This window comes from Octopus sinensis, linkage group LG4 (genome assembly GCF_006345805.1).
Source record: "Octopus sinensis linkage group LG4, ASM634580v1, whole genome shotgun sequence".
NCBI lineage: Eukaryota > Metazoa > Mollusca > Cephalopoda > Octopoda > Octopodidae > Octopus > Octopus sinensis.
Window position 1 is genome coordinate 79,495,412 of NC_043000.1, and position 23,934 is coordinate 79,519,345.

General features: G+C 34.0%; 1 protein-coding gene across 3 annotated transcripts in view; it reads right to left on the reverse strand.

Moving 5' to 3' along the window:
- Nucleotides 1-20,827, reverse strand: part of LOC115210890 (E3 ubiquitin-protein ligase HECW2-like) — a 42,698-nt gene extending 21,871 nt beyond the window's left edge. Inside the window, exons 1-3 of one of the 3 annotated variants that reach the window (XR_003881453.2) lie at nt 20,807-20,827; nt 13,012-13,550; nt 882-921 (exon numbers count right to left, since the gene is read on the reverse strand). Coding sequence is in view for 1 of the 3 variants with exons in the window: in XM_029779661.2 (XP_029635521.1) it covers nt 13,012-13,294 (283 nt within the window). In the remaining 2 variants the exon portion in view is untranslated. The remainder of the gene's footprint in view (nt 1-881; nt 922-13,011; nt 13,551-20,806) is intronic. The other 2 variants (XR_004998775.1, XM_029779661.2) reach the window with 2 other exon arrangements.
- Between the last annotated feature and the right edge of the window lie 3,107 nt (nt 20,828-23,934).

Genomic DNA, 23,934 nt, shown 5'->3' on the forward strand with positions numbered 1-23,934 from the left:
GAAACATTGCCAGATCAGACTGGGCCTGGTGCAGCCTTCTGGCTTCCCAGACCCCATTTGAACCGTCCAACCCATGCTAGCATGGAAAGCGGATGCTAAGCGAAGATGATGATGATATCATCATCACTTAATGCTCGCCTTCCATGCTAGCATGGGTGGGAATATATATATATTACAAAGCTTTGCAGAAATTAGTGAAAATTCTAATCAATGTACATCATGTTCTCAACGTACTTCAGAAGTCAGTCCATAACAGGTCCTATATTGCTTCTTATACCGATTCACATGAAATTAATATATTTAATATTTAGTTTGCATTGTTGGAGACTAGACTTTTGAATGACCACATGACTGATGAAGATTTAGTTGATATAGGGTAAAAGCTTAATAAAGAGTGGATTGGTATATCTTGGTTGTGAATTATATATAGCATGAAAGAATGAAAGTTACATAATTGGGGATGATGTTATAAAAGTACGTTGATAAATACAGAGCTTGTTAGGTAAAGGTAGAGTAACAAAGGAGAAGATATAACTGAATGATGAGCAAAGAAATAAAATGCAGTGGATGAATGTATAAGTAAGGTGCTTCTTTCATATAAACTATTCAGAAAACTATTACAGATCTCAAATTTAGTGTCACCAAAGTGTTTTAAATACAATAAAGGTCTCAGAAAATGTAAACAATGAGCATATGAGGAAAATGAAGAAAAAAGATAAACAAGAACATGGCAGGAAATAGGTTAGGGTAAAATAAAAACTTTGAGTAGGTATTTCTTAGAAAAGAGACAGAGTGGCACCAAAGTGAAGCAGGAAAAAAAAGTTGAGTTTATAGAGTAACAAGCAGAATCGAGGTAGTAACTGTACACAAATAATAATTACCTTTATCATATAAATGGCTAGAGAAAAGCATCAACCATCCCTGTGTTCAAACAAGAATTAGGTACATCTTTGAGGTCATGTACAGAAGTGTTCAAGGTTAACAAGGATGTTTGTTCTGAGTTCAATTTTGCCTTTTATCTTTTTGGGGTTGATAAAATAGAAATGTTAGTCAAGTACTGAGGTTGATAGTATTAATTTATCCCCTCCTCTCAAACTTGAACCCTTTGTAACTTTCGTCCTGTGTTTTGTCCCTTTATGTTTTAATTAATTTTTGTCAGCCCTTGTGGCCAATAAACGAATTAATTATTATTATTATTATTATTATTATTATGTAGTAGTAGTGGTAGTGGTGGTGGTGGTGGCGATATGATTCAAGTGAACAAAAGTATATAAATCAGAGGATGCTGGATTGTATTTTATGTGTTGACTATGGGAAACAAAAACTAAAAAAATTTTCTTAACTTTTAATTGCTAAAGTAACAAACATTTTATGTAAGTTCCTCACAATAAATGTATCGAAATTATTAGAGCAATAAGTACACTCTTTTAAAAAGCCATTTGAAATTATTCTTGAATAAAATGAAAAATATATTATCACTGGTTAATGATTGGTGCCCTCTATTAAGTAATTTAGACTGTCACCAATACTTAATAGTCTGATAAACTCTTACATAATAATGGTCTCAGCTGTAACAGTCAATCACTTTAGTAAGTAAAATTTTATGTGACTGTTCTAAATATTTTATCTTTAATTCACTGAATTACATCTCATTTCAACTATATCACATTCACATTGTATGTTTTAGCAGAAGTGCCAATTCCCTTTCTCTAAGTGTTCAGCACCCAAGTTCATCCGCTTTTTTGAAGTAAATAAGGAATAAAAAAAATTAATGAAAACCTAAAACATAACTGTGAGATTTAATGAGCATTCCATACAACATAACATTTACTACTAATCATAACTAGGCATATTCCTTCGAAAAGATGCAACATTATATAGGGACATTTCATAATGTCTGTAGAAGAAAAATGTACAAAAAAGCATGAATAAACAGCAAATCAATTTTTGTTGCAGGAAAACTGTACAAAAGAATAATTAGATAACAAATATTTTAACACTTCAAAGACTAAATGATTATTTTAGATTTTCTGTTGTGATGAAATTTAGCTAAATTTGAATGTATTTAATGACATTTTCTCTCTTGTCCAAAGAGTGAAAAAAACCTTGTTCTTGAAGGAATTCTTTGTGATGAATCAAAATAATGTAACATTTCTCCATCAGATCAGGTTTTTGCATGGCAAGGGAGATCCAGGAAGACATGGGACAAAATATTGAAGGCTGATCTTAAGATGCTGAGATTTATGAGGATGACAAAGAATCGCGATATCTGGCACCTTACTGTACTCAAGAAGACCTGTCTATCTTAGCAGAATTGATATCTTAAAACCACCTTGGTTATGCTTGTCCACGGAGGGGCTCTGCTCTGTCAATGTTTTCCCACTATATTTCATCCCTTAACATCCATAACTTCTGTCATTTAATAACAGAAAAGGTACAAAATACACACCTAAACTTTCTCAATTACCTTTCTTCCTCCAAACCACTACCATTTTCTAGTCCCACCTATTGTCTCCACCAATCACTTCTTTTCTGTGCCCTCTCACCCCTGGGCTGTTTTCCATCATTAACACCTCACTTAAGCTATCATTTCAATGCTCTTACATATCTACCATAACTGCTGCACCCCAAGCTGCTTCTATATTTCTCTCCATCATTTGCTAGTCACATCAAACCTGCCCACTCACCTAGTCCAAACCTCTATTTTACCTCACTTATTCTCTCTACCCTCAATTTCCTTTGAGGGCATGTCAGTGTTGGTGCCATATAAAAAGCACTCAGTACATTCTTGTAAAATGGTTGGCATTAAGGACATTTGGCTGTAAAAACCAGGCCAAAGTAGACAATGGAACCTGGTGTGGCTACTGGCCAGGTTCTGTCAAACTGTCCAACCTATGCCTGCATGGAAAATGGATGTTAAATGATGATGATGAAATTAAATTTTTAAAGACCCATATGGCTGTACATTTATTAAAATACAAACAAAAAGACATAGTTGTACTTGTTGTCTACTATACCAGAATATTTTTGAAACTGATCCACAAAACTTTCTCAACTTCATTCATATCTCACCAGTTCTCTTATCTAAGGGCCTACAAAAATATTGTGCTTAATATTGGCTTCACTGAAATGGAGAAACTTATTTCTCAAATATTTAATTACAGTTTTCTTAAATCCAAGCTTGATAAGCAAGAAAGGAAAGAACATTTTATCAAGTGAACTATGTAAATGATTTTCTTACCTGGTACAAGTATAATTTTTTTGTACACAAGGGTTTTATTTGTCTTATTCACATATAAAACAGCAGTATTTTGTGTAACTTAGCTTATAGCCTTAGTACAACTGAAAGTACTCAGATCTCCATAGGCATTCTATTTACATTACTGATATTGTATATCTTTTCTAAAAGCAACTTCATATTCTATGACACATGTTTACAGAATGTGCAATAGATATAGAAAGGAATTTGGTTTCATTTTGAAGGACTGGTTTCATTTTGAAGGACTGGTTTCAAACAGACTTATCAGGAATCAATGAACCACCACCACATATCATTGTTATGTTCATGACCAAGAGACCTATGACTGAATTAAGATCTTTACAAAGTACAAGCCTGTCTATATGGAAAATATATTCTTTGAATTCATCATAGAAGCTGTGGAAAACACAAACTCTGGAACCACACTGCAGTAGATTTTAATACTGATAATAGATGAAGATAATAATGATAGCAACAACAACATGAAACACAGGTAGTTTAACAGTCGTCTTATTGAGAGGGGAGCAGTTATTACCTAAAATATTTTTTCTCTCCTACTATTACTGCTGCTACTACTATCTCCCACCACCAATAAAAATAACTGTTTCAAATGTTGGCATACACCAGTAATTTTAGGGAGAGAAAAGAAAGACAAGGTCATCACTGCATATTTCAAGTGCCTCAAACTTCTCTTGAAATCAAACCTCAACTCAAGGAACCGTGTGACTGCCATCAACATATGGGCTGTTGCTGTAGTCTGCTATAGTGCACCCATCCTGAGATGGAAACAAGTGGAGATTGACTAACTCAGTCGCACTACTCAAAAGACAATGACAATGCATGGTGCCCTCCTCCCTAAGGCAAATGTATACAGGCCCTACATGAAGAGAGGTAAGGGTGGACTAGTGCTGATTAGCATAAAGGAGTGCATCAACAGTGAAAGAAACATGGCAGAATATTTGGTAAATAGCAAAGAAGACCTGCTACAATATGCATGCCCCTTAGATAGATTCAACCATGAATTAAGTCATCCATATCTTGTTACAGTACATAAATGTGGTTCATTAGAAGAACATTTAACCTGATTGTTGGATCAAAAATGTCTTTTTTCCAACAATATTTTTGATTCTTCATCACTTATAGCAATGTGTTCAGGAGGAATTGGAATGGGAAGTTGAAGACTGCTTGGGACTGGCCTCATTTCAGAAGGTACATAGAGCATTTAATTAAGCTTGTTGTTTTCGAAATGAATTCTTTTGCACTCATAAAACAGAAATAATGTTCTGTGTGTGATTTAGTTCCTTCCAAATCATTATAATCAGCAAATTACATGTGATAAGAATTATATAGCCATCTTGTTTGTAGTCTTATGCATGTCAAACAACAAATATAGTCTTACACATGTCATACAACATCATAATCACTCCTTCTCTATCCCAAATAAAGCTCATAGCATCTTATTTTACTAATGATATAAAGTTACATTTCTGGGATTTTAAAGTTAGATCAGAATTAGGATGATTCAAATAGTTGTTCAGCATAACAAAGTATTTGCAAGAACACAACAGTGACATAAAATCAACAGGGAGTAACATGCACACCTGCTATTAGCTCTGGCATTTACAAGCAGACAGACTGGAGCTGCTCTGCTGATAGTAAGTTTATATCTGAAGAAGATTGCGCATATTTAACCTGTCCTCTCCAAGAAATAAATTGTACTAATTTTCATAAAAATTCATATTATTATGTTAATATATTTTTTACTCAATAATTACATTAAATGAGAGAAAGAGGTCACAAGAAAAAGCCTGAGAAGGAAAATCTGATTTCATATTTTGATTATGCATACTAAGAACATATAAAACACTTGTGACAAAATTGCTGTAACCCAGTGTTATCAAAAACAAAAATGTAATGATTACATCAAGGAAGAGTCATGATACCTATCCAACCCATGCCAGCATGGAAGGCAGTCATTAAATGATGATGATGATGATATACTGCTATAATCATTTTTACTTTGCTTTTCAATAATATTGCATACCACAAAGTTTCATCACACCTCTAGAACTCGAACACCTCTATTACTGTAGAATTCTGTATATAAAACAAGCCTCCTATTTGCAGTTTTAGTCTTATGAATAACTGGTAAGACTAAAAGACAGAGACAATAGCTGTAGTTCTACAAACTCTTAAATGGCAAAATGGTCATAACTAGAACACTTTTGATTGCAGGTTTGGTGGATGAGATGGTGGGTGGGGGTAAGGCAAACAATAACGACAACAACTATGCTGTAGCTGATGATCATACACTGTTACAAAGGATTATATCTATTGGGGAAAAACAGAGGCATTGTGAAAGTCAGGAATTTCTCTACAATATCAGTAAATAAGTGGATTCAACTTGGAATTGAAATTGGGTTGCAGACTGCTCAGTGACCACTTACAACTGCATATATTTTTTAGACTTGTTCAACTAAATATAAAATACATATTCATGAATCAGTTGTTTTTAAATGATTTGCTTTAACATTTGAAAAGATTATTCATGTGATGACTGATAATAAGATTGTGTTATGAGTAAACATGAAATGTTTATTCCTTCATAGAGAAGCAAAAACCCCTAAAAGTGATCACAATAAAAAAGGAAACATTTGACCAAGTAATAACAAATGTATTATAACAATAAAGATTTCTTTAAAAATTTTAAGCCCCACTCAAGGTAACCAAAGCATCAAAATACTTAAATATTGTGGTCTTTTCCAAGGTCATGTTATTCCACTGGGAATTACAGCTTCATTTTCTCAAGAATTTATAATAAAAGAATTTCACACACACTGATAATAATTGAAACTAATAATGAATATTTCTGCTTCAATAACAATATCTTAAGCAAGTAAAATGAAATGATTTCTTAGTCAATATATAATATTTGTATGAGTCAATAAAAGATCCTCAACATGATCACTTGACCTACAAGAAATGGCAATCAAATCGTACCATAATTTAAAAAAGGAAACATTTAATAAGGTAGTCTTAGATACTTTATGCCTCAATGAAATACAACATGATCAAAGTTGGAAAGTCTTTAAGTTTCTGTTGGATCAAGGCAACCTGAGGTTGAACAACTTATAGTTACTAAGTGGAAGCTTGTTAATTTTTGTATGCAGTCATTGCTTGTAGATGAAGATGAAAATGACACCAACAATATGCAATGAAACACAGGTAGCTTAACAGCCGTCTTACTGAGAGGAGAGCAGCTATTACCTAAAATATTTTTCTCTCCTACTACTACTACAATCCCCCACCACCAATAAGACCAACTGTTTCAAATTTTGGCATATGGCCAGTAATTTTAAGGAGAGGAAGCAAGTCAATTACATTGGCACTTTATTTTATCAACTCCAAAAGGATGAAATGAAAAGTTGACTTCAGAAGAATTTGAAATCTTAACAAAGTGCCAGAAGAAATGCTGCTAATTATTTTTTTCTGGGGCTCTAACAATTCTGCCAGGGGCTTAGAATTGCCAAACAGAGAAAGAATGGAAGACACGGATGATGATGGATACAAGTGCCTCGGGATCCTGAAGCACTACCCAAAAGACAATGACAATGCATGGTACCCTCCTTCCTAAGGCAAATGTATACAGGCCCTACATGAAGAGAGGTAAAGGTAGATGTGGGCTGATTAGCATAAAGGAGTGCATCAACAGTGAAAGAAACATAGCAGAATATTTGGTAAACAGCAAAGAAAACCTGCTACAATATGCTGCTAGTGCAGGAGGAGTTAACGAAAATGGACTTGAGAGAGCTCATAAATTCCGAACAACAGCAGCCAATGAGAGAGAAAAAACCAATCTCTGTATGGAATTACATGGTCAGTTCCACTGTGAAACCAACAAATTAAAAGACCAGGGAGCATCATGGAAGTGGATCCAGAAGGGTGACCTACAAAAGAATACTGAAAGCCTAATCATCATGGCCCAGGACCAGGCATTGAATATCAACTCAGTGAAAAAGAATATATACCACACAAGTGCATTGGATCTCTGCAGAATGTGGGGAAAGAGGGTTGAAAATGTGACTCACATTGTTAGAGCTTGTGAAAGTCTTGCACCAAAAAGTGTACAAGCATAGACATGGAGAAGCCCAAGACTTCCACTGGCTACTATGCCATAAGTATGGATACGAAGTTATGGGTGCTTGGGACCAACATACACTGGAAAAAGGTAATGGATGAAAAGGAGAAAGCCAAAATCCTCTGGGACTTTGATTACCAGACAAAGTTTTAGAGCACTGAAGGCTGGATATAGTAACCTTTAAGAGGGACATACAATAGTGCCTAATAATCGACGTAGTAGTGCCAGGATCAACATATCATCATGAGAGAAAGGGAAAAAGTTGATAAATATAGAGACCTGAGAATTGAGATCACTAAGATCTGAAAACCTTAGAAATATCCTACAATTTAGATGTATTGCAAAAGTCAGCATTACTTGGAACTGCACACATATTGCGTAAAGTACTGTCTGTCTGAGGTCCTTGTTGTGACTTGACAAACAGTACAAACCCCCGGTAGATACAATATCTTCAATCAGCAACCTCACAATATTATATACTGTACGACAACTATAATAATAATAATAATAATAATAATAATAATAATCATCATCATCATCGTTTAACGTCAATAATAATAATAATGATAATAATAACTAGAAAAGCACTCGGAGAGCGCAGACCTCCACCGAACAGCTCATTTCCACCCATATATATGCATGCTGAAAATTGCCCAATTTCCCAAACCAACACTGGCAAAAACACAACCTCCTTGGTGGGGTAAAAAAAAAAAAACTCAGCCATATAATTTTAAAAAAAAAACTTTTAAAATCAGGAATCATCTGAAGCAGCTATAATATATCAATGACAATAGCAAGCTAGTTTCACAGGGGCAGTGGAGGGAACAAAGCCTGAGATTTTTGAGTTGATCCCTATAGTCAAGGCTTGTCATGTCATCCTCTGCAGACCTCCGCCAAGCAGCTCATTTTAAGATAGATACGCGAGTAAAATTACTAATAGAGAAATGAAAATAAACTTTGGAAACAGCAATGCCACCATAGTGGAAACAATGTACGCGTTTTAAAGGGAGATAATCAAAGAACGTAACATTGTAATACTTCATGTAAAGTAAATATAACATAAAAATTCACAGATCACTACCAAAATTTCATCATCTGTTCTTTGTGTCAGTACCAACTTTTCCCGTAAGTTTCATCAAATACTGTTCACAACTTTTTGAGTTATTTTGCACATAGACGGACAAACCAATGCCGATGAAAACATAACCTCCTTCCTTGGCGGAGGTAATAATCCTTTCTACTGTAGGCACAAAGCCTGAAATTTTGGGGTAGGGAGCTAGACGATTAGATCAACCTCAGTGCATAATTGGTATTTATTTCACCAATCCTGAAAGGATGAAGGGTAAAACTGACTTTGGTAGAATTTGAACTCAGAATATAAAGATGGATGAAATGCTACTAAGCATTTTGCCCAGCATGCTAACGATTCTGCCAGCTTGCTGCTTTTATAATAAGAGTAATAATCCTTTCTACTAGGCATAAGGCCTGGATTTTGTGAGGAGGGGGACAGTTGGTCACATTGACCCCCCAGTACTGAACTGGTACTTAATTTATTGACCTTGAAAAGATGAAAGGCAAAGTCAACCTCAGCAGAATTTTGAACTCAAAACGTAACGTAGACAAAATGCCCAGTGTGTAAACGATTCTACCAGCTCACCATGTAATAATAATAATAATGGTTTCAAATTTCGGCACAGGCCTGCAATTTTGGGAGAGGAGGTAAGTTGATTACATTGACTCCAGTGCTCAATGGGTACTTATTTACTGATCCTGAAAGGATGAAGGGCAAAGTCAACCCTAACAGAATTTGAACTCAGAATGTAAGGAGAGATGAAATACCGCTAAGCATGTTGCAACTCTTAGGTTTAAAAAATTAAATATCAAATTTTTTCCATATACTGAATATTTTCAAATTGAATATTTTAGAAATAATACAAACAAATCAAAAACAAGTAGGGATAATTTTTTTTGTGTATACTTCCTTTCTTTCTGTTTAATAATAACCAGAAGAAATACATAGCCCTAATATTAACGTAATGAATGGGAAGAAAGCAAATTTTCATCAACATACGCCGCTAGTATTCGTATTTTGAACTGCTTAATAATAATAGCAACCAACACTAAAAGGAAATAGTTTTGATATATGCTTGCATGTGTGAATGAATTTCTTATGAAACCTTAATGAATAAAGATAGGTTGCATACCTAATCTTAAATAACAACTTTTAAAAAATTACGTAAATGTAAAGTTCTTTTGCTTAGTAATCAGTGATAAAAAAAAAAGTGTGGTTACTAGCTTCAATAATTTTTGAAATATCAGATTGACTATTACATTGAAGCATTCATTTAAGCCAACAAATCTCACAACTGGGACATGTAACTTTTGTGCAGTTGCGTTATCAGAATTATTATAAAAATTGCCAACTATCTGTAAAATTGTTTATGGAATCAATCTTGATAAATATACAGTAAAACAGCATAAAGAAGTTAATAGACTAGAGTTTTGACCCCTGCCTTCATTCACACTAACGCTTACTGACTATTGGTGCATTAAAATTTGCTGACTTGTGGCTATGAGATAAAGCACAATTAATTCTGAACAATGTCAATAAATAAACTTTAACAGAGTAATCTGAATGGTAAAGGATAAATCTATTAACTCATAGCTTCAACATTTTAATGATGTGATTGCTCATTTTTAGAATGACATTGCAGAGCAGATGTGAAAGGCTAGATCTAGCTGGTTTGAACATACAACCAACAAGTAAAATATCTGGACCTGATACTACCAGTTTAAACCTACCACAAATAGAATATTTGGACCTGATATAGACAGTTTAAAAGTTAAAGAGCTAAGTAAATGAATTCATAAAAGTGACTAGTTAGTGGATACATTGATATAATATATAAAGGAGGTGTACTTAAATATATAATACATGTATAAGTACTTACATGAACTGTTACATATCAGAGGTGGAATACAAGAGTAGAACATCAAGGGTGAGGAACAATATATAATGTATCCAGAATGGGCTACAATATTGCACTAAGTTATATATGTCTAATGAGACTGTACAATGATAGGTTAGTAATTGTACATCATCATCATCATTGTTTAACATCCAGTTTCCATGCTGGCATGGACTGGATGGTTTAACTGAGGGTTGGTAAGCCAGGAGGCTTCACCAGGCTTCAATCTGATCTGGCAAAGTTTTTACAGCTGGATGCCCTTCTTAATGCCAACCACTCCGAGAGTGTAGTGGGTGCTTTTACATGCTACTGGCACGGGGGCCAGTCAGGTGGCATTGGCAACAACTATACACGAATGGTGCTCTTTAAGTTCCACTAGCACGGAACCAGTCAGGCAACACTGGCAATGACATGAAATAAATGATAGTTGAAGTTCAAAATGAATTTAACTTGTTACTTTAACTAATCCCAAGGTATTTTAGCAACTTCTAGCAGTTATCAGTAATTTAATATCACTAACTCAAATGATTTTATATATAAGAAAACATCTACCATACATGTCTTATGAAGAGGATGCAGAAGAGAAAAAAAAAGATAAAAACAGCTGTTGAAACACAATGGCAGTAGTAAAACAAAGATATTAAAGGAGAGAAAAGGCTGAAATAAAATAGGAGTAAGCTCAGGGATAAGGCACATCAGTAGAAAATGTCTGATGATATAGTCAGCTCACTTCACTTCAGTTACTGATTTCTAAAAGAAAGCCATGAGCATTTCACAAGATCATCCTACTGCCAGTTCTATGCAGGTGTTGACCTAGTTTTACAATCAGAAATCTATCAACTGATTGATTGAACATACACAATATGAATCTCCCCCAACCCTACTCCCTCTCATTGACTTTGTACTTTAGTCAGAAACATCACATCATGACTGATTACATCCCTCCCTTTGCCTAATAGAAAAATATTCTAAGTTCATTGAGAGCAAATAACCATTTACAAGAGATTAACTAACAAATCAACAAGGTTCACTTCTGTCTGAGAGGTAGACATAAAAAAGATTGAAAATATTTTAAAAATTTGTTTAGACAAAATGGTAAGAGAAACAGGGTCAATGATTATGACCATTACAAATCTCTCAAATTGATGATGTCCAGAGTAAGTGGAGAGACACAGGTTTACTAAAGGAGGAAGGAGCTCACCCTCCTTCAGAGTGCTTACTACAGAGGCATGAATGTTTGGGAAGAAAATCAAGAATATACAATTAAAAAAAAATCACAAGTTCACATGCAGTAAAGGTAAAAACAAAATCGTAAAGTTCAAAAATATTTTGCTGTTTTAGAAACATTTGCTTCAACCATTGTTGTCATGATCATAACTATCATGATAGTCATTTTTACATCCAACTTTTTCCATGCTGGCATGAGTTGGATGAAAGTTTCTTCAGGGACTATTCTAATTCTAATGCTCTTCCTTTATTTGTTTTTCAAAGAAAGTATTTTTTTTTTATCCTACTGGTCTCAATATGAAAGTGGCAAAACTGCCAAGCTACAGGAATATTATTTACAAGGGATGTAAATACTGTTTTTATTCACACGATGACAATGTGAAGACACATAAAAATACTCACATTACATAATGAATTTCTATACATTTTCCATCTACCAAATTTCACTAACAAAGCATTGGTCAACCTGAGGCTATAGAAGATGATGCTTGCCAAAGCTGATATGCAGTAGGAAGGAACCAGAAACTACATGGTCTAAGCTTATCACAATTTAAATATTGCTCCTACTTTTGAGTAATCAACTGAAGAGAACCAAAGAGTGTTGAGCAACAACATGAAAACTGTGCTAAGTTTGAACTTGTGATCATAATCATAATAAACCTTAAACTATAAAATATTAAATCAAATAAAATATGGGTCAGTTAGTCAGTATTTATTTTGCTTCATGTGAGTTAAATACAACCAAATGCTTATATATATGTGGTTCAAAATGATGCAAAAAAACAGAAGACAGAGACAGGTGAAGTAACAACAAACTAGGTTCATAAGCTTGATTGTCACAAAAAATGGAGGAAGTCTTTAGCATTTTGGGTCTATGCTCTTCTATAGAAAGAGATGAAGAGAGAAAAAAAAACATGTTTGGATTAACAGTTGCACAAAAATATATAATTTATTCTGCTGAAACATTTTCATAACATTCCTTTTGGTGGTGGTGGGGGATTATTTCACCCCCATTTTCCTATCTTGACTTTTGTGTAGGCATTATTTTTGAAAAGCTAACTTCATTATTTCCACATTACTGTCTCTTTTAGTACTATTCTAACTGCTTTTCCAGTGAAGTAATTAATTGCATGTCCTCTGAACTAGGGCTCAGAATTCCCTCTTCACTTAAGTTGCTACTGTAGACATCAGCATACAACAGTACCAGACTCACCAGGTTTTGTAGCCAATTATTTACCAGTAATTTACATTGTAAGAGTGGCAGAGTTATGTGCTGTATACAAGAGTAAAAATACTAATTAGAAATAATATTTTGAAAGACAAATATTAAATGAGCTCAGTGAAAAATAAAGGAATGGAGCAATACAATAAGTGAAAGTGAGAAAAACAAATTTGTAATAGAGTGAGAAGTTATTTACCTGCAGGAAATAATGCAATCCAATCATTTGCTGTGACATCCTCCTTGATGTCCCATTCCACTATAACTTGACTGTCAGAACCCAAGGTAAATTCCTCTTTATCCAATGTAAGACTTGATCGAGTCTCAGGACTCCAAAGAGCAAGGTTAGAATCACTGTTGGATCTTTCATGAAGAGTCAGTTTGCCAACGCTTGGAATTCCACAACTTCGGCTTGTTGGCAGAGATAAGTCATCAACAAAATTAAACTCTGAACTTGTATGAAAGGGAACAGCCTTGGCCATTGTTTAAGAAACAATGTGAGGTTAAGAAGAACATCCATGTGTTGTGGTTTCCATATCGGGTGGCCTCACTATGTGTTCCATCAAGACCAAAATGTTTGTCTTATAAAATATACATAAGAGAAAAAAAAAATGAATTAATAAAAAAGTAGAGTATGTTTATTGTCAGGAAGGAACCAACAGAATAGAACCCCCCATATTGATCTCCAGGGTTAAAAATGCTTCCAATGAAAAAGTATTCATGCCATGGTATTAGTTTCTGAAAAACAAAATAAAGAAAAGTTACAATTATATATATGCATGTACATTTCAATTATATATATACAAACAATTGTGTGTCTGTGTTTGTGTACTATGTCAATGGAAATTAAACCACAGAGGAGTGTAAAATAATGAATTATCCAGAAAAGATAACCATTAAAAATTTTGTGAGAGAGAAGACAAGAGGTGATTGAAAGTAAGAGATGTGTATTATCCAGATCAAATTAATACACAACAAAATAAATTAATGGGGACAAGTTTGAACTAGTGAAGTAGTGATGTTATCCAGATCAAATTAATAGATTAATATACCACCAAGAACATTTTCTTTAACAGTTATTGTTTTCTTCTGTCGTTGTCATCATGCTCATTTTCACATCCACATTTCCATACCTGTGTGTATAGGATGAGCCTTCTCTAGGGAAAAATTTCAGCACCCTGAGATCAGCTTTCACTACTTTTTTCCAGGTCTCTTTCACTTTAATTGCTTGGCATTTCTTTACCCAACAGTCATCATTCATACATATCAGATCTCTAAACCAGTTCAGTCCCCTTTCTTGCATACCACTGTTATTTCTCCTACACCCAATTTGTCTCTCAGTTCATTTTTTTCAAGTTTTTGCACACCCACCACTTTCTACATATTCTTCATTCTGTTGCCAGTGGATGCAAAACATCTATAAACATTTTCCATCCCTATCTTACTCAGGCTACTATGCTTTTGAAACAACTACATCCACTAAAATGAAGGCAAGTGATGTTCACATTCTTTTGGGACCAGCACGGAGAAGTGAAGATGGATTTTCTGGCAAAAGGTACCACAATTAACGGGGGATATTATGCTTCTCTGTTGCAGAAATTGCAGGACACCATTAAAGCAGAGAGATGTGGCATGCTGACCAAAGGAGTCTGCCTCCTCCAAGACAATGCCCCAGTTCACAATGTGCATGGTGCCCAGATGAAATAACATTCTTGTGGCTATGAAATCCTTCCTCATCCTCCTTATTCTCCCGACCTTGCACCATCTAACTTCCACCTCTTTCCAACCATGAAGTCTTTTGTGAAGAGGAGGCACTTTTCGGATAATGATGAACTTATTTCCAAGGTAAGGTCTTAGCTCCAAAACAACCTACCAACTTTTACAGATGAGGTCTTCACAGCTGCATAAAGCAATGGGAGAAGTGTGTCACATTTACTGGTGGATATGTAGAGGAGGACTAATAATTATGTCAATTTTCATTTATTCCAGTCCTTGGGAAGTGGATCAGGGGAGGTCTTTAATGAATACTCCTTATAATGCTACTTGGATTCTTGACAAGGTAAAAAGTATACAAAAGTTAACAGTGACATATCTTAAAATAATTCTGCTTGTCATTGCGTTACTTAGTCGGTTGGTAATGTTTTCACCTGATTAGAGAAAAAGAGGGAGAAAGAAAAAAGAAAGGGAAAGAGAAAAAAAGAGGGAAGGCGGAAAAGGAGGGAGAAGCATCCATGGTGTGAGGTAGAGGGTATGTAATTGTAATGCTTTCATGTGATTAGATGAAGTGAAAGAGAGGAGAAAAAAGGAGAGAGAAAAAGAGTATAAGGTGAAGAATAAAATAGAAAGATAGAGAAAGAAAATGAAGAGAGAAGCATCTATGACATAAGGTAGGGAGAACGTATTATTTATTATGTGGTTAAAAAATTTAGTTGAAGGTTGAGGAGGAAAATTAAAAATATAATTTTAGCATTGGGGTGATGTTCTGATGGTGAAATTAAAGAAAGGCACAGAGAAAGGAGGGGAGAGAGAGAGAGGACGGAGAGGGAGAGAGATGGTGGTGGTAGAGATTGGATAGTGAAAAGTGTATTGTTTAAAAATTGAACTAAGTTTTTATATCACCTATCACTTAATACATGTACCTAATTGCAATTCCATGAAATATTCACACTTATTTACGTGGCAGATATATGCAATTTAACTAAAGGTTGTATCATATGTACAGGATATTTTTTTTGTTTATGGGGAAAATGGAAAAATAACAATGAATATTTATGTTATGAGTGCTGTGAATAAAGTTTATAAAATTGTGCATAAAGTATATAAAGTGAATATATAAAGTGCATTAAGTAATCATTGTATTCCAATTTCTTTCACTTTTCAATAATTAGCAGATGAGCGACTAATCTTTCCATATAGACACAACACAGGCTATGTTTTCAAGTTTTTAGGATAAAGTTTTCAGAAATAACCCAGTAGGTTTACCATTAATTCCGTGAAATATTCACGGGTCCTGTTAGTATGAAATAAATGTAATACATAATCAAATTCACAAACTAATTATTAAAGAAACAATACTGTAAATGGATCAACAGAAATTTTTATCTAAAAAAAGTTTATTTATTAACATGTTAAGCCAGTAACTGTAAAGAGTAAAACTAATAACAACAGTGAAGGAGATAATTCATTGTGTTCAAGTATTAGTATATTATCTAATAATGGACATGGGTATATAGAAAAGCAACTACATAGTGCAGTTAGTTGTATAAGAGGGAAGCAACGTAATGTAATGGTATAATTCATCTTATCTTGATAATAACTTTAATGCAGCCACAAAAATCAATATAGCAATAGATTTTTTCTTTCTTTCAAACCTCCTACGTATGTTTACCTAAAAAGCAGCTGTATAAAATACTAGAGCTTTGAACTAGCTTGCTTAATGAACAAGTAAGACTTTGTAATAATATAAATGCCCATCAGTAAAAACTGAGAGAAGCTGAAAGGAAGTGGTGGGGGAGAGATATTGATTAATGAGTTAAACGTGTCCTTTCTCTCTATGGAGGAAGTTCATAATATCAGCAAATCTGTAAAGTTTTCCAGTTTGGATTCTGTTAACTTCAGCCTACAAAGTTTTATCATGCAGATTTATGTAATAATGGCTACCAAGTATAATAAACAGTTGATCTCTTTTTTTTTCTGCAAGTGAAGATGTTGTGTATATAAAAACAAGGTATTTAGCATGGCTGTGTGATAAACTTGCCTCCCAACTGCATGGTTCTCTGTTCAGTCCCACTGCATGGCATCTTGGGCAAGTGTCTTCTACTTATAGTTCTGGGCTGCTCAAAGCCTTGTGAGTGGATCTGGTAGACAGAAACTGAAAGAAGCATGTGTTGTGTTGTGTGTGTGTCTTTGTCCCTCACCAACACTTAACAACTGGTAGATGGTGTGTTTATGCTCTTTTAACTTAGCAGTTTGGCAAGAGACCAATAGAATAAGACCAGGTTTAGAAAAAAAAAAGTACTGGGGTTGATTCATTCACTAAAAATTCTTCAAAGTGGTATCCCAGCATGGCAGCAGTCTAATGACTGAAACAAGTAAAAGATCTGTTTGCAGTGTTCATTAAAATCTACAGATATATTCTGTAGTACAGTATAACATATATATCTAGTCTGGCTGTTAACAACTCCCATCCATCATACTTGCATCATGTAAATGACTTTACATCAGTAATAATTTGTTTTTCATAAGAAAATTTACTTTTTGTAGATTTGATCTAAGCAACTCCAATGAGTCTTGAGAAGATGAAATGGGTTGGTTGTTATTTCACTTGTACTTACCAAAGATTTTGTAACCCATTCACATTATATTTTCACTGCAGGACTAAATGTATGTTTATTAAACATACTCTTTATGATTTCCTACACACTTTTATCTAAGACAATGCAATGTAGGTGCTTTTATTAGTGTGTGTGCACTGTGCTGTACCTTGTCACCTTGTCAAACGTCTTTTCGTCTGATGTCTTTTTGTCTGATGATTTCTTTGTTCAATGACTTTTTGTCCAATTTTTAATAAACTTTGGAGAAAACAAGGTGAAATATCTCTAATGATATATTCACAGAACTATAATGAACCTCGTTATAAGATTGTTATTATCGTTCTTTTTCCTTCTCTCTCTTAAGTAAGGTGCTGTGTATACAGAGTGCTGCAAATTTAGTGTACATATTTTCAATTTACCCATCCTGAAATGACAAAGTTCATAATATTGACCAAAAACAAAAGTAGCTGATGAAAGTAATTACATCTACAATTTTCATTCAAACAAGACAAAACTAGGAAAAGAATACTGGAGATGTGAGAAAAGAAGGCTGTGTTCAGTGTGAAGTCACATGGTAATGGAAAACAATGTGCCAGCACCTCCATCCCGCTATTGTAGATTGGTTAAATGCTAGAAGAGCAGATGCCGAAATAAAGCATGAAGCAGTGGAAAACATAGCAGCAAGTTCATGTAGCATAATAGTGGCTAAGCTTACACCACTAACAGAAAATACTTGCTCTCAACTTCCTCATTTGCCTGTACTTTCAAGGACTATTCAAAGGTGCTGACAAAAAATGTTCTGCTGCTAATCCAAGGGTTAGAACTGGCTTTGAAATACCTGAAGAATATTGTAAACTTGACAATGGCGAACAATTTCTGAAATACAATTCGGGTATCGAGGACCAACAGCATATATTAGAAAGTGCTTTTCAGGATATAGCATCATATCGTCATTGGACATGTGATGGAACGTTCAAAATTGTGCCAGACCAATGGTTTCAACTGTTTTTCATGTACAAGTTAAAAGTAGCAGTTTTCCACAGGTTTTTGCAATACAGCCAGATAAAACAAAGCAGACATACAAGTTATTTTTTGAGCAATTGAAAATTATGCAACCTAATGCATATCTGCTTGATCTCACGGCAGATTTCGAAGTTGCCGTTCATAAGGCATTTAATTCATCATTCCCTAATTCATCTATTGTAGCATGTTTGATTCATTTAAGCCAATCAGTATTTTGAAAAATTACAGATTTAGGCCAAAAGAAAAATAAAGTAGACTCTGAATTCTGTCTTAAAATTCAATGTTTTTCAGCATTAGCCTTCCTAGTCATTGAAGATGTCGAAGAGGCCTATGAAAAATTAATAGATGATGAAGAAATACCTGCTGAATTCATCATTTACTTCAACTTGACTTACATAGGCATTGTGAGAGGACGTGGTGCTATATGAAGGAAAGAACCACCTACATTCCTGATAATTGCATGGAATGTTAATCAGCGTATTCTTCAAGATCTTCCCAGAACAAATAATGCGGCGGAGGGGTTTCATTCTGTGATAAAGCATTTGGCGGGTGGAGCACATTTGAATTTTTGGAAATTAATCAAAACTTTGAAGGAAGAGTAAGCGTTCGTTCAAGGTAAAATGACCCAAATTCTTCGAGCAGATCCGTCAAATTCATGTACATAATATCAAAGAATAACTGAACGCCTCAAAAGATTGGTCATTGAAAATGGGTCAACAAGAAAAATTGATTGTTTGGAGAGTGTGGCACATAATCTATATCAATTTTAAGTGATCATAATAAATCATTATTACATTTTAAAATGACTTTTTTTAAATACATTTTTCCACACTATTTTACTTGAATCCTGTCAATAAAGTTCTCAATGATTATTTGATTTTGATGTTCACCTTGTTTTCTAAAAAGTTTATTTAAAATTGAACACAAAGACGTTGGACCAAAAGACGTAGACAAAGTGATATTGGACTAAAAGTTGGGTCATGGTGCACGCGCGTGTGTGTAATGTACACCAAAAGTAATAAGTACTCAATAAATGACCTAGAGTATTTTCATAAATTAGGAAGCTCAATCTGTTGTTGCCATAAGTTTTCAAGATGTAAACAGAAATATGCTGTGAGCAAAAATATTTCTAGTCTGATACGGCCAAATATAATAGGATATGAATGTTGTAGTCTCACAATATGACTAAGGGCACAGCAATACCATAATACCACTACATATACAGAGAAATATTTGCTTTATACATTCACGCACGTGCGTGTGTGTGTATGTGCGTGTGAGAGAGAGAGAGTGTGTGTGTGTGTGTGTGGTGTGTGTGTGTGCATGTGTGTATAGGAAAAAGAAAACCAAGGAAGGCCAACAGAAGTGGTGAAAGCTGATCACAGATACTTCATAAAAGAGATGACAAAAGAGCATAGCAAGTAATAGGACACAGTGATGGAGAGGGCACAATGTAAGTATGGAAAAGCAGCTATAAAAATGAAGATGGGAAATGATTGATGTTTACATACAAATATGTTTAGGGATACAAGACAGTCATGATACAATGAAATCTTCATATAGTTATTTGTATTTTACATTCAAGGTGTCATGCATATCATTCACATAACAGATATTTTATACAATGACATGCATTTCAACACAATTTTCCATAAACATAGTAGTAGTAGTAGTAGTAGTAGTAGTAGTAGAAGAAGGAGGAGGAGGGTCCAAACAATAACATGTCTGAAAAAAATAACCAATCCAATCATTGAATAAAGATTATATCCAGTTGTGCTTAAAATTATAGATAAAAGCAGTTATTTAAAAGTCAAATGTTCTGCATTTGATGACAGCTCATAGACAAAAAGTATCTTTCCATTTTTAAAGAAAATTAGTTTGTGTTGAGCACACAAGTTGTTTCAGGTGAAATGTTGTCAGTGGCACAAGCTGGACTCATTTCAACATCTTGAAATGTGATTATATTCACAACATGGGTTACCTATCTTCACAGCATAGGTTACCTATCTTAAATTTTGAATGGTTCTTAATATATTATATATTCAATAACAGTTTATTCATGACTAACAGTCCTAGGACAAGTTCTTCTACTTCATCATGCTATTAATAGACACACATACACTATAAGTTTACAGCTTACATTCAGGTTTTTTATTTTCACCTCTGATACTGGAGAACAATATAATATATTTTTTAATTTGTTCAGTAAAGTTTCTGAATAATCTAACTTACTCCAATCAGTTCTTGGAAAGTATTAGCTTTCATTATAATGATACAACCTTCAGTTAGCTATTGACTCGAACATTTGAAACTGGTATTTCACCAAATTCTATTCCCATCATCACCCTGCCCAGCAAGTTTTTAGACCAGACTGGCTATTTTAATGGTTTCATGTTTGGAGTTTCAACACTAAGCACATGTGTGTACGTGTGTGAGGGTGTATCAATATATATATATATATATATATATATATATATATATATATATATATACATACATACATACATATATCAGTACTTTACAAGCTATTATGTATCAACCTAAATACATGGGATACATATGCCATTAGGTACAAGGCACCCTGCATGTAAGTCTCTTTACATCAAAATTTTTTTTTGTTGAAGAAGCATCATGCTCAGATATCTACAAAATGAATACCTTTTAAATACTAATATGTATAGCAACTAAAAAAAATTAGATTCCTGGGTGAAGTCTTTAATAGTGATATAAAGACAGGTAGGTTGTTTTATGCAGCAAAACTTGGTTGGCTACTGATTCTTGTGTGTGTATATTGGTCATGTCAGGTTGTTCTTCAGAGCTACTGGCAACACAAGTAAGCCTGCTAGGTGAGTAGGGTGGTTTTTGTACATGCTGCAAGGTAAAAAAAAAAAAAAGAGAAGTGGGTGAATTCTGGAGAGTCAATAACCAACCATTCAATTATATCTGTATTATGTCTGTAAGGACTCAGAAATTTCTGGTTATGAACTTATCAGAGTGGGTTAGACTCTAAGTTGTGGCAAAGGCAATTATCTTAGGAAACAGAGAGAAAAGCCTGAGAAATGTTGTTTTTTGAGTTTGTGGCAAACATTTACACTGAGTTTGTTATCACCATTTCCTAAAAATGTGGCTGGTCATACACAAGGCTTCAGCACAGAAAACAAATAATCTGTGTGGATGGTCAATAGCTATGGCTATTAAATCCTCATATATTGAAACTGTTGAGAGAATTCATCATTAATATAGTGATGGATTTTAATTTTTTAATTTATGTCCCAATAGGTGATTTTTAGTTTACATTCCAATTGTTGATTACAGCCTTCCAATAAGCAAGTCACTGGTTTGCTGAATTTATGATCGTGAAAGTGACAAGGAATTGTATGTGTAATGTGGGCAGACTAAATACCACAGTATTTTCATTTAAAAGCATTGTATGTTTTGTCTTTTCTCTTCTCAGTGAAATACATCAGTGAATGATACACACACATATACACACAGAGGGGTGTATGGAATATAACATCACACCTATTCTTACAGACATTAAAAGGAGAGAAGTATGGAAATACAGTTATGAGAATTTATTGAAGAAAGAGAATCTAGGAGAGAAAAGTTTTCCAGCACAGACTCAGTAGAGGTTTCAGTCATTCAAATTGATACAACTGCTGTCATCTTTCTACTGAGACAACTGCAGAGAAATTAAGAATAAATCACTGTACTTTGCATTTATCAATCTAGAAGCCTTTGACAGGATCTCATGCTCTGTGATCTGATGGTCACTGAGGGCTAGATGAATGCCTTGTGAGGGCAATACAAACTCTATGCACATGTATGGTTATTGATGCTGTTGTCTTTTGCATAGTTTTCATCTGCTAAATTTCAACAACCAAGTGTTATTAATAATACTTTAGAAGACAGTGCCCAAGGTGCTACACAGCAGGATTTAACCTGGAAACACAAGATTGTGAAAGAAACATCTTTACAACACAGCTATGCTTAAAATCTTTTTCTGTAATGTTTAAAAAACACCTGCATGATTATGAAAGGTGACCAAACAAAGAAGACTATATTATCTTAAAAGGATATTAAACTGTCTTAGTTTAACCTTAATATAAAAACTTCAAGTCAAATAATGAGGGGAGAAAAAAAGATGCAACTCACTAAACTCTGAATTTTCCTCTTTACAGACTAATCCTTCTATCATAAATCACTAAATACACATAGCCGTTTTAACTAACTGACACACATTCTCTTAATTAGTAAATAAGATCATATTTTCAGTGTGTCAGTAGTTACCTCATTATCATAACAAAATAAACTTATAGTTTACTTTATAAACATTGGTGGATTACATGACAGAAAACTTGCAGCCTGTATGCATCTTCAAAGCAATTTTTGTTTGTAGAGTTTAATTCATTGAAATTACTCTATTAGAGTCACTGACTCTGGGGTGTGTAATGGAGCATACATGAAAAGTTAAACTACAAGTGAATGAAACCGAGACATTCTTTCTATATTATATTACAAATAGATAAGTAGTGGCTTAATTAATAAAATGTTATGAAATTAAAATAAGGTTTCTCTTAAATGGAGAACAAAAAATTAAGAGGGTAAACAGTGACTAAAATGGAATGTTCCTGTACACAGCAAAAATACCTTAATGAACTGACAGAATGGTATATGGACCACTGATAGAACAAATGGTAATTTTCAGCTATTTAAAAAAAATACAAAAATAAAATTAACAGCTGATTAGGAACAAAAACTGCTGCTTAAAATTTTTTTTTTATTTAGATAAAATAGTGCCTCTGATCATTGTAAGCCCACCCAGCAGATTCATGAGGTACATGAATATCTGTAGGTCAGTGTATAAAACAGATGGAGAGGGGAATACCAAAGGGTTACAATCTCAGGAGGAAATAGTAGAATGAGTATTTAGTGTGTTGCTGCTTAACCTCAAGTCAGTTATGACTAAGCATGCTACCTGTGATCATCTTGAATTTTCATTTCAAAGCATAATACTAGTCTTTTTCTTTCTGTCTATATATATATATATATATATATATATATATTATATATATATATATATATATTTCTTTACTACCCACAGGGGGCTAAACATAGAGGGGACAAACAAGGACAGACAAGGGATTAAGTCGATTACATCGACCCAGTGCGAAACTGGTACTTTATTTATTGAACCTGAGAGGATGAAAGGCAAAGTCGACCTCAGCGGAATTTGGACTCAGAACGTAACGACAGACGAAATACCGCTAAGCATTTCGCCCGGCGTGCTAACGTTTCTGCTAGCTCGCCTGATATATATATATATACTAGCAGAAGCACCTGGCATTGCCCAGGAATGAAATTGTTCCTTATATATTGGAAGACAAAATGCAAAATATGTTGTATAGCAATTTGTTATTCTAAATTCAATTTATTCTTCAATTTATTTCTTCAGAAAACAATTCTGAATTCGTAATACAAAAATAATAATAATAATAATAATAATAATAATAACAAAACAAAAAATTTGATAATATGCAGAGCATTATTCTGGAAGACGTTTAGGTTCATGTTCATTCACAAAAGCAGCCGAGTCTGTGATGTCATAATTTGTCTCTCTTGCTATATCTCTTGAAGTTAAATTACTAATCTGATGGTTTGTTTTTGGCAGTCCAGAGTCAGACAATTTTTGCTTTGCATGGCCAAAACTTGATCCGCGATTTCAATCATTGCTTGGTTAATAATTGTTTCAGAAGTGAATATTGATATCTGGGTTTGCCTGCTAA